The sequence below is a fragment of the Prosopis cineraria genome, unplaced genomic scaffold (assembly GCF_029017545.1).
Source record: "Prosopis cineraria cultivar Desert tree isolate PC_DT_omini unplaced genomic scaffold, ASM2901754v1 PC11, whole genome shotgun sequence".
NCBI lineage: Eukaryota > Viridiplantae > Streptophyta > Magnoliopsida > Fabales > Fabaceae > Prosopis > Prosopis cineraria.
Window position 1 is genome coordinate 6,660,409 of NW_026555342.1, and position 10,974 is coordinate 6,671,382.

General features: G+C 33.2%; 3 protein-coding genes across 3 annotated transcripts; all 3 read right to left on the reverse strand.

Moving 5' to 3' along the window:
• Window positions 1-8: 8 nt before the first annotated feature.
• LOC129285454 (protein PHLOEM PROTEIN 2-LIKE A1-like) lies at window positions 9-1,532 on the reverse strand. Its single transcript, XM_054921171.1, has 3 exons — window positions 1,106-1,532; window positions 721-839; window positions 9-559 (listed from the first exon to the last, which is right to left on the reverse strand). Exons 1-3 carry the CDS (start codon window positions 1,493-1,495, stop codon window positions 160-162), a joined length of 909 nt encoding a protein of 302 aa, XP_054777146.1. The 5' UTR covers window positions 1,496-1,532; the 3' UTR covers window positions 9-159.
• A 2,611-nt stretch (window positions 1,533-4,143) lies between these two features.
• Window positions 4,144-6,252, reverse strand: LOC129286927 (putative F-box protein PP2-B12). The gene is made up of 3 exons (XM_054923032.1): window positions 5,964-6,252; window positions 5,351-5,478; window positions 4,144-4,809 (listed from the first exon to the last, which is right to left on the reverse strand). Exons 1-3 carry the CDS (start codon window positions 6,006-6,008, stop codon window positions 4,386-4,388), a joined length of 597 nt encoding a protein of 198 aa, XP_054779007.1. The 5' UTR covers window positions 6,009-6,252; the 3' UTR covers window positions 4,144-4,385.
• Window positions 6,253-8,074: 1,822 nt separating this feature from the next.
• On the reverse strand, window positions 8,075-10,539 carry LOC129287169 (uncharacterized). The gene is made up of 4 exons (XM_054923351.1): window positions 10,263-10,539; window positions 10,087-10,179; window positions 8,862-9,046; window positions 8,075-8,331 (listed from the first exon to the last, which is right to left on the reverse strand). Exons 1-4 carry the CDS (start codon window positions 10,429-10,431, stop codon window positions 8,278-8,280), a joined length of 501 nt encoding a protein of 166 aa, XP_054779326.1. The 5' UTR covers window positions 10,432-10,539; the 3' UTR covers window positions 8,075-8,277.
• Window positions 10,540-10,974: the final 435 nt, after the last annotated feature.

Here is a 10,974-nt window from a genome sequence, read left to right on the forward strand (position 1 = left end):
CTACAATCTACATTGTCATAGAAACTTTTGTATTATATCATAAGTATCTCAATATATATATATATATATAAAAGTATTACATAAAACTCCATGAACAATTTTATTAAACTCTAAAACTGTACTAGACCAGATATGAACTGTCATTGTGCATGATTTGCATCATTCCAGGGAAATTCTGTAGTCATTAGAATTAGGTTTGATGGAGACTCCTTTGATGACAAGGCCTTGTTTCCAAGCCCCGCCTTCAATCTCATACAAAGAGAACTCCATTTCTCCACCTTCATCATCGTGAACTGGCGCCACAAACTGCCCCACTGGAATCTCTATCCATTTCACTCTCGCCTTGCTAATCAAATTCTCCTTGTGTTCTTGCTTCTTCCCACCTGGGAGCACAAGCCTTACATTCACAGGAACCTCCCAGCCTTGAGCTGGGTCTTTCAGCATCACATGAAAGGAGACTGCATACATAACTCCCGGTGTCAGCTTCCTTGTGTCTAACCTCCCATGCACTTCTAGCCAACACACCCTTCTCAGTTCAGCTGCCTCTATCATTGCCCCACTGCAACATCACACCCCATTCCTCTCATTATTTAAATCAAGGTTTATTTATATTGTTGGTACATATTTTTTAAAATTGTGTGTGTCTGTGTGTGAAATATGCTTGTTTGTGAATTGTGTGCACCCTTGCTTAGTAGGATAAGGCTTGTGAATTATAAGTACCTTGATTCTTGGAGTTGAATCCATTTCCAATAGCGAGGGTCTTCTGCCCAGGTGATTGAAAGTGCCCTTGCATACAACATGAAACAGTTGCAATTTGATTTCTTGTTCACCCAGAATTTCTGCACATCATCATTTCTTTAAATTCTATTACCATATACATAGGATATATATATATATATATATATATATTTGAGGAGATAAAGTTTTCATCAAAGTAGGCTCATGTCTGCGTTTGTCGGTTTAGTTGTTTCATAGGTAAAATTAACCTAACATTCAGGTGCTAAAGAAACTAAAGAGGCCGGAAGACATGTGAATAGAAGTCCTAGTTGACACCGAGACATATAGTTAATAAAAATCAATTGGAGTTAACTGGGAGTGGACTTGCCTTGGTTTTGTGGGATAAAAAGACGCCAGAAGAATAAAGTTGATCGTAGAGCTTGTCCATGGAAGACTTATCAATGGGAGAGTCAGCATCCTTCAATATCTTTTGAAGGTTTTCTGGGAGACTCACAGCTTCAGGTGGTTTCAAGCTTCGATGATTTCCTTGTTTCCCTTCTCTTGTGTTCTTTACAGCTTCTATTCCCCTCTTGTTCTCTTTTTCTGAGGGTTTTGTTTCTCTAAGTTGAGCGGCTTGTTGTGGTGGTGGTGGTAGTGGTGATGAGGGTGGAGGAGCTTCTCTTCTTTGACTGGCCACTGCTGGTAGAGGTGGTGGCTGGGATGATGGCGGTTGTGGTGGTGGTTGTGGCAGTTCTGGAATTGAGTTTTCATTCCCCATTATTTCCTTGCATGCACTATTGTCCTTACAATTTCACAAAACACAAGTTAATATATATACACACACTCAAGTCCTTGAAATAGAAGTAATTAGATGCAGTAAATTCTAACTTCAGTTTGATTAGGAATTTGGAAATCTTCCGGTCCTAAAATGGAATTAATTCTAATTTTCAGTCCTCAAATGTCATTCTCCCCTTCTGAAAATTGTAAATTTTATTATAATTTCAACACTTTTTTTTACTCCCTTCAGTCTTATTTATAAATCACTTTTAATATATTTTACCATAATCAAGAAAAACTTTAAACCACATTAAATTTGTTTTAAAATTTAAAATTTTTTACCTTTATCTCTAATAAATGTTTTTAAATTTTATTACTAATATTTTTATTCAGAGCATTTAATAAGGACAAAAGTAAAAAGAAGAGTCTTGGAAATTGGCAAATTCCTTGTAAATAGAATCAAATTTTTTTCTCTCTCTATTCTATAAATAAAACCGGAGGAGTATTTTGTTATTTCTCAGTCTTTCTCCTCCTCTATACATGTTCATGATTAAGTGGGAGGTTTTTCAATCATTTGAATTTAAAAAGAATAAATTTAGTTGATAACTACTTTATATGAAGCAATTAATATACGTATACATACATATATATAAACTTGGGAACTTATTTAGAAGAATATGAAGGGCAAAAAAAATGGAAAAGGAATATATTCCATAAGCCAAAGTTTTGAAAGATAAAGAGAAAGTAGCGTGGGTAGGAGTGAGATACATAACTAAAGAATGTAAAGTTTATTATTCCAAGATAAGGCATCTGATTCTAGTGGGAATATGGGAGTGGGAATATGGGATTGATCACCTATCGTTCTTTTCGTCATTCATCATCTCCCAAGTTAAATGATGCTCTGAATTATTGATAATTCTTAATTCCATCATCAACGTATTTCTCACCAATTAATTTAAACTATAAAAAAAATATTGAAAGTCACATTATATAATACTGGGAGCCTACTCTAATTTCAAGTTATTTATTTTTTTAACATAGAAGAAAATGTAAGGATTACAAGTTGCTTTTTACCCCCCGAAAAAAGGAGGATTTGAAATTGCCATGTCTGTACTCAAATTTTCCCTAAATTATGAAAAACCTCAAATTGTAACATCAATACATTGATACCAATATTATTTCCTTCACACCTTGCTGTTTTCTAATAGGTAGTGGCAGAGATATTAGGTTCTTCAAAACAATAATTTTTTTCCCAGGCTAATCGTCATAGTTTTTTCAAGAAAGATCAAATTTTATTAAAACATAAAGAAAACAATTACAACGGAATGAGGACCTACAAAATCTAAATTTCATGCGCCAAAACAAAAACAACATGGTAGAACACGAAAACAACTACATAGTAGAACATAGAATATATCAAGAGAAAAACATAAGCGCCAATATAAAATGGGCTTTACAATTACAGCAACAAACATGCATAAAAGGGGCCCAACTCAAAATAAGAAACCAACGAACCAAAGATTACTTCTTTAGAAAGGAATTCACGATAAAGAAAAATAAAACCAGCATGACGACAACATTTTGTAAAACGGCAAGCTTAATGACAATATGACTAGAACTTCGAAAGGCAAAGTTTGAAACATATTTTTTCTCTCCCAAAGGATTTGAAAAACCTTTGCATGAAATGAACATACAAAGTAAGTAGGAAGCATACTGACCCTTGTTGATAGAAAGACCAATAGCGAGTCTAGAACTAAAACAACAGTCAAAACATTTAATAGTCAAACTCAACAGCTCTGCCTGATGGATTAGACCCTTGAATGGGTGCAAGTGAACTTAGAAGTCCCAACAACAACGATGCAATCAGGGCGGAGCCAGAATTTTAAAATAAAGGGAAATGAGATTAGAAAATATAAGTTAGTTTATCATAAAATGACCAAATTTTTGGGTCATTATCTATAATTTTTGTATCCTTTATTATAATTTTTTAAAACAAAATAGCAATCAAAGACCTCTATATTAAATTTATATCAATCAAAAATAAGTTGTCAAAACCCGATTGGAAAACAAACTCAAATAGACTATTGTTAATTTAAAATTAATTGTTGTTAAAACTCGAATAGAATTTGTAGATAAAAAACTAACCCAAATCGATAAGTATCCATTTGAGTTTTGATAACAACTGATCCTTAATTGATATAAATTTCATATAGAGGTCTTTGATTGCTATTTTCCTATTTTTTTAATCACTTTATATAATTTTTTGTGTCATTTTTTATTAACTAACAGTCAAATTTAACTTTTGTTAATTGTAAAGGCCAGATTATACTGTTTTTAAAAAATTAAAAAAATAATTTACACAATAAATGAGTTCAGGGTTTGTGGGGCTACTTGACTTAAAGCTCAGGAATAATTTGTTCATTTACTCATTATTTGTTATGTCTTGTTTAAGATTTTGATATAGATTAAGACACAAATAAAAGCTTAACAGGTGATGCAATTGTACTCCGTCCAGAATCAAGTTTTCTTTCTTGCTAAAATGTTGGTTGAAAGTAGATGAAAGGACTATCAATATCATCACTCACATTTTGAAGTCTGAACGCATCAAATTGATATAAGAATAATACAGTTAACATTTTTCACATGAAGTATTTAATCTTGGACAAATCCAATAACATCTTTTATTTGACTATAACATAAAAAACAAGACAAAATTACAGAAAAGAGAATTACATGACCTCAACACAGGATTGTGAAACCAACCTGCAAATTGAACTAAAACACGTTGTTCTTACTGTAATTATGGGGATAAACATATTGACGAGGGAAAAAAAAAAAGAAGAAGGAATAAACATGAACAAAAGGGCACTTAATTAAAGATAATGTAATCATTAGGTTTGTATGGGCTTGATCTTGACACCTGCGAGGACCATATTGCCCTTCCACCAAGCAGTGTCAACTTCAAACATACCAAACTCAAGAAAGCCATCAGAGTCAGAAACAGAGAAGATGCCTCCTGGGATTTCATGCCAGAGCTCTTGTTTCTCTCTATACTGTTCCAGAATGATGCTCTTCTCATCCTCTTGATCAGTGTGGTGGTGGTGGTTTTGTTTTTCAGATTTGGTGGTGAGTCTGAGCTTAAATTTGATTGGCACAGAGTGCCACCCAAATGCATCAGCCCTGAATTTGACGATGTAAAAGATCTCATATTTTGTGACTGACTCAGCCTTATACAGCACATCCTTTGGAACTCTTCCTGTCACTTCTATCCAATTCACTTGAACCAGCCATGCACCTTCCTTCAACCCTATCATCCTTCAAAATCCCAAACCAAACCATCAATTTCTTGTTACCAGCTAATGAAAAGCATACAATTTTGAGGGGGTTGGAAATGTATAACCTAAGAAGCAGGTACATATGCAACATGATATGTTGACTGCCACAAGTTTCAACATTCTAGGATACGAGTACTGAAAATATATATATATATATATATTTCAATATTTTAGATTATATGTACAGGTATCTTGAGTTTTGAACAAGTAATGAAACGATTTTTATAGTAATCAGTCGAAATATTAATTTTTTTTTAGTTTTTAAGTCATAGAAGCGTTCTAATATATATATATATATATATATAGTAATACAAAATGTGTATCATATCAGACAAGATAAATATCGAACATGGTTAAGTTTATTTTTTTGAAGCATCATTGCTTCATAGTGAATAACTACATATATAATACTAAAAAAAAAAAATTAAAAAATTGAAGGACATGTAATAGTAAGGCTGTTATTTGACAGTAACATATAATCATGATGTTTTATTTCCCTTATGATATGATGTGAATGTTACCTGCTTTCATCGTCCGGAAGGTCCTTAAACCGCCAAAATCGAGTATCGTTGCCCCAAATGATGTTTAGAGCCCTCACAGGAACCCTAACCGCCCCTGTTGATCCAATCTCAGGTTCATAACTTCCATCCTTAAATACATCAAACAAAATAGTCATTGAGTTTGACCATACATGAATAAATATATAATTGAATAAATAATTAGAATTCTTCAAGGCATCAATCAAGAGCAGCACAGTGGGATGTTTTTGGAAGATTACAATTTATAATGATTCTATGGAAGCCGTGAATCTTGTAAATAAGGAGTTCTGAGATCATTAATTAATATGGGATTGGCATGTTACCATAGGACACACTTTCAAAGGAGCCAACAAATGCGTGAAGAAGTAGATATGTCATGCCCATAAACACTTCAATTAGCCCTTGTACGAATTTTTAGTAGCCTTCATAATAAAAATTTATTAAATAATTAACCGCTTACAGAATAAAACTGGTTTTGTTGTAATTATAACCTCTAATCTAATGACAATATGAGGCAAGCACTTGAACAGATAATCATTACAAATAGAAGAGGAAGATTAAGAATCACAGCTAGACAGTGAAGAAAGTCACTTACTCCCTTCCAATGGGCATGGCTAACATTGTGGTGATCGGAAGACATGCTTTCTTACTAAGGATTTGAAGTAAGACTCGCCTCAAATAGAGATAAACTGTAATGTTTGTTGCCCAGAAATCTTGAAGTGTATGAATATGTGTGCGTGTGCCAAACATGGCAATGTGAACAGAGTTTTATTGGCAATCAACATGGCGTAAAGTGGCAAGAAATCACCAACATGTCAGCTTCCTATGGATTATTTAGGATCTGATTGTTCTCGTCTCTTCTTTAGCTTTTGCTTTAGTATTTTGTGTTCGACCGTAATTTTGAAGGAGCCAACTGTAAAGTAAAGCTGATTATAGGTATCCTTCTAATTATGCCACTAAATATAGACATTTCTTTTTGTAAATATTTGAACCTCAGTTCACTAAATTGTGAAAGATTAGTCCTCTGCTAAATCCAACCCGTGTTGATAACATTCTTTTCACTCTGGTATTACTAATAGCATACTAAATAAGAGATGTGAAAAGTTCAAAGTGAAACCATGTGTTTCACGAAAAGGTTCAAAAGAAGCATCAAATTAACGGTTGGACTGGAGGAATATTAATTTGGAGTCGGCATTCGATAAGATTCTGTCTGCTTTTTTATTTACGAACAGCGAAAGATAAGGACAAAGATAAACAGATTCCGCGTAGAAGCATCTTATTCCAAAACTACGATTCAATTGTGTTCGCTGCTGGCGCAAAGTCTTATCTTAAGGGAACATCTATATGCATAGATGCAGATGCATACAAGTGTTATCGTGGATTTGTGCGTGGACACATATTCGTACGTACTCATGTGCGTGTTTTATTGTTTGTACTATAGTTATTTTTAAAAGAATAAGGTTTCAATCAATTTACTTTTTTAAAAAACCGTAAATTAATTAACAATATGCTATATTGTGAATAGGAGGGAGTATCTCCATCTAGATATTTCATATTTTGAAATTGAACTTTTATAACCAAATTCAAACTTTATCCCTTCCATTTGTTAATACTTCATATCAGATTAACTCCGTTGAAAATTGGATTAGTTCATTTTATAGAATTTTTTTTATTGACTATACCACTGCTTCTTACTCCTTTCATCCCCATATATAGGAGATTTTTTAAAACTTTTTTTTGTTTTAAATATAAAAGATTGTTAACATATTTTTTAATAAATAAATAATTATACCCTTATTAAATTGAAAAGAGAAAAAGATAAATACTTCCATTAATCTATTTTAAAAATATATATTTATTTTTTATTTATAATAATTGGGAGCAACATTAAAATGTTACCGTACTTTTAATTAGATAACCAAATTTTATTGATTTGTATAATTCAATTAAAAACATCTTATTTATAAAAATAAAGGGAGTATGTTAATAATTATGAAGGATGAAGATACGCGGGACTTTCAATCTGTTTTCTGCAAATATTCCTTCATAATTTTATGTCTGCTATTTCATAAACTTAATCTGTCATATTTTCATAAATGGTTCTTCATAATGTTTTAGGCCTGATAAAGTTTTTGAATTGAAAGTAGGGGTAACGGCTGATAGTGATAACGTTGCTCCACCTATTTATTAATGGTTAGTGCAACTTTTTCCAAATCAATCTCAAGTGGCTCAGAGCCTTTTGAGGGACACAATATATACCAATTGCTCTATTCACGACTCCAAACACAAGAAAGGGCAGAAATCGAAGAGAATATCTAATGATGCTGAGATTGTAGCGATTTCCAAATTCACTACATTGAGGCTTTCAGTAACTAAACCCCCCACAAGGATATCAAGCATAAGAAATTTGATTAATGGTTCAGCTTTTCTTTAGGTTATATGATCCATTTGTAATTAATGTTATGTTAAAATTTAATGCACTCAATAGAGGCAGTAGTAGAAAGTATTGTTTTTCCCCCTAAAATTGACAAGTTAACTAACTTTTAACTCTCTGATTTGGTGCAAGCAAAGTTAATTAAATGTGGCTCATATTTGGACCAAAGGAGTACATGGCAAAAATCAAAGTGAAGAGGTGGAGCCTTGGAGTTACCTCCAAGCAAATTCTCAGAAGGTGACCTCCAAGCAAATGATTTGAAGCACAGTGACTCCAAGATAAGCACCCTCGATCATTTCTCCAAGATAAGAAAATCAAATGATGCATCTACTATTCACAGATAGATATGCATATACATATAAGTAAAATGACTCAACAAAGTTACATTGAAGAGAACATAAATCAATAAATTACATTAACAGATCAGCTGAAATTCAGTAAGGTCACAACACTTCCTTCCAGGCCAGTCGAGTCTCTAGAGAGCAGAAGATGTTGAAGCTAAATCCTCAGGTGTTACAGGTGTGTGCAGCTGCAATTGCAAGCAAATATCTAGTGAAGTTAGATACTTTGGCAGCAAAACAATAGATTTCATTCAATGTCATTCAGAATTGGCTGAATCAATTTTAACTTCCATATGTTACACATCATCGATGAGAGGGGATACAGAAAACGAAAAGATGACACATAAGATAGGAGTTGGCAAGCATGTTAATAATAGTCTCATATTCCCATCCAAACAATGTTTAACATGAGTAATGTCTCTCCAAAAGATACACACTGCTACATCAACTTAGATATGAATTAATAATCTGGTTGGCGAAAATAAAAGAGGAAATGGTACCGCTCTATCACAATTCAAATTGAAGTGATTGAGTTTCATCAACAAGGCAGTTATACCCAGGAAAAAAGAAAAAACTGACAACAACGGGATCTGCTTGTTTATCTATTGAGTTTCATTGCCATCGGCATGTGTAATAGATAATCTACAGATTCTATTCAATTAAATGGTCATATAAGAATCAAATATTCCTAATCCCACTAATTGAGTAAAAAACTTACAGCCTTTGCAATCGTAAGACAATGAAAAGCACGCATGAAATCATCATTCTGTGAAGGAAGGCAATCATGGTTCCAATATGTAATGTTTAGAAACGTTGCCTTCATCTCCCAGGAATTTGAGTTTTCGGAACAGGAGGCAGCAGATGACTTCAAGCCATCCAGACTTTTCTTTCCCAATACGAAACCTGCAGAGTCAAATTCAGAGAGAAAATTTTTCAGAGAAATTTCACCTATAATGAGCATGCAACTAATAAAGTACAAGAACAAGCCTTATCCCATTAAGTTGGGTTGGTTATATGAATTGCATGACGTCATTGTACTCTATCATCAACCAAGCTTTAGGAAATATTGTTAAACATGAGGTCTCATTCAACAACTTCCATGAGCGTTTTCTTTGATCTTCCTCTGCTCCTCTTTAGAGGACTCAAGACTATCCATTCCACTCTCCTTGTCAATGCCCCTCACAATCTTCCCTGTACATATCTAAACTATCTCAAACAATTTTCTACAATTTTTCCCTCCATAGACATCACACCCAATTTTTTTCAAATATGCTCATTTTGAATTTTTCTTTTTGTGTGTACCCACATATTCATCTTAACATTTTCATTTCTGCTACTCTAACTTTATGCTCTTATTATCTCTTCAAAGCCCAACATATATTGCCATATAACATGGCTAGTCTTATAACAGCTTGATAAAACTTTTATTTATAACTTTTCTCCATTTAAACCACTCATCTTGTATCTCGTATGCGATATCCCCATCAATTTCACCATCATTTTGAATAATTACAATCAAATATCTAAACTTTACCTATGTGCAATTAACAAAGTACATGAAGACAAATTCATATCAATCATTAAAATTGCATATTTTTATCCCCATAATTATTTAATGAGATATCTGTGATTTCAGCACATAAGCACTAAACTAAACCTCGGAAAATCAAAATCTCGGCAAAAAAAAAAAAGATCAAAACAAAACTTCGGAAAATCTGCTTCAAATAATCTAAACGTCAACGGCATTTTAGTCAGATTTTAGCGCAGAATTTCTAGCCATCAGGGGTTCGAAATTCCAACAAAAGAAAGTTGACCATTTCTCGAAATACTAACAGGCAACGGCCACCGAATGACGAATGCAGCATTGTTAAATCCATGAGATGAAGTATGCTTAAGTAACGTTGCACAGATTTCTTAAGTTTGAAAAAAAGAAGATCACATACCGCGATAGCCATTTGGGAGAAGGATCGTTGTTCCATCTAACTTCCTGCCTCTGAAGTACGCTTCCTGTAGCGGTAAACCCTCGACCTCAATCCCTAGCCCAAGACATGGAAAACCCAATCAGCAAGAAGAAAAACGCAGAATCGACGACAATGGTGGGAGCAAGAGGGGAAAATACCAGTAGGCTTTGGTTTGAAGTAGTGAGAAACAGAGGCAGGACCGGTGGATTTAATGCAGCAAGGAAGGTGATGAAGGTCGTCTGTAAGATCCTCAACACCATCACGCTTCAGATCTATGGTAACTAGGGTTCCCCTTTCCATCTCCGATGAGGGTTCGCCGTTGTTCATCGCCGTCGTTGGCAATAACCCACGGTCAATAATCCACAGTCTAATATCTGTGATTCCCGCGCTTTTTCTTCCAACCAAAAGACCTAACTTCGATTCTGGTAGAGTGTATGCGACTAGATGGCCCTGTTTTTTTATTTTAAAAAAAAAAAAAAAGAATATCCTTGTTTTGTTTGGCGCCAAAAATGAAGAGGAAGAAAGTTTTGGCTCTTCGGCTTCTTACAAGTTTTCAGAATAATTTTTTATTTTGAAAAATAAAAAAAAATTATACGAAAATATTTTTTATTATCTATTCTAAAAATTAAAAAAAATTAAAATTTACTATAAAAATGAAAAATAAAAAATTTGATATTTTATTATTTTTATTTTACAAAACTAGATTAAAAAAACTAAAAAAAAATATTATTCTTTCAAGACAATTATATTAATAAAATAAACTATTATTTTACCATTCATCTGATTTTAAATTTTTTAAAGAAAAAATAATAATAAAATATCACCAAAATACATAAATAACAATCCCTCAAAATGTCATAATTTCTCTAA

Bases quoted from the DNA above. Each gene is read 5' to 3' on its own strand.
- LOC129285454 (XM_054921171.1), bottom strand. From the start codon at position 1,495: ATGGGGAATGAAAACTCAATTCCAGAACTGCCACAACCACCACCACAA. The intron at 840-1,105 runs GCAAGTCCACTC...GATGATGTGCAG, and splicing joins TTTTATCCCACAAAACCAAG to AAATTCTGGGTGAACAAGAA. The intron at 560-720 runs GTACTTATAATT...GTGATGTTGCAG, and splicing joins ATTCAACTCCAAGAATCAAG to TGGGGCAATGATAGAGGCAG.
- LOC129286927 (XM_054923032.1), bottom strand. From the start codon at position 6,008: ATGTCTTCCGATCACCACAATGTTAGCCATGCCCATTGGAAGGGA. The intron at 5,479-5,963 runs GTAAGTGACTTT...GATGTATTTAAG, and splicing joins GCCATGCCCATTGGAAGGGA to GATGGAAGTTATGAACCTGA. The intron at 4,810-5,350 runs GTAACATTCACA...GGGATTTTGAAG, and splicing joins CTTCCGGACGATGAAAGCAG to GATGATAGGGTTGAAGGAAG.
- LOC129287169 (XM_054923351.1), bottom strand. From the start codon at position 10,431: ATGAACAACGGCGAACCCTCATCGGAGATGGAAAGGGGAACCCTAGTT. The intron at 9,047-10,086 runs GTATGTGATCTT...TTGACTCTGCAG, and splicing joins TCTCCCAAATGGCTATCGCG to GTTTCGTATTGGGAAAGAAA. The intron at 8,332-8,861 runs GTAAGTTTTTTA...TTGCAATTGCAG, and splicing joins GTCTTACGATTGCAAAGGCT to CTGCACACACCTGTAACACC.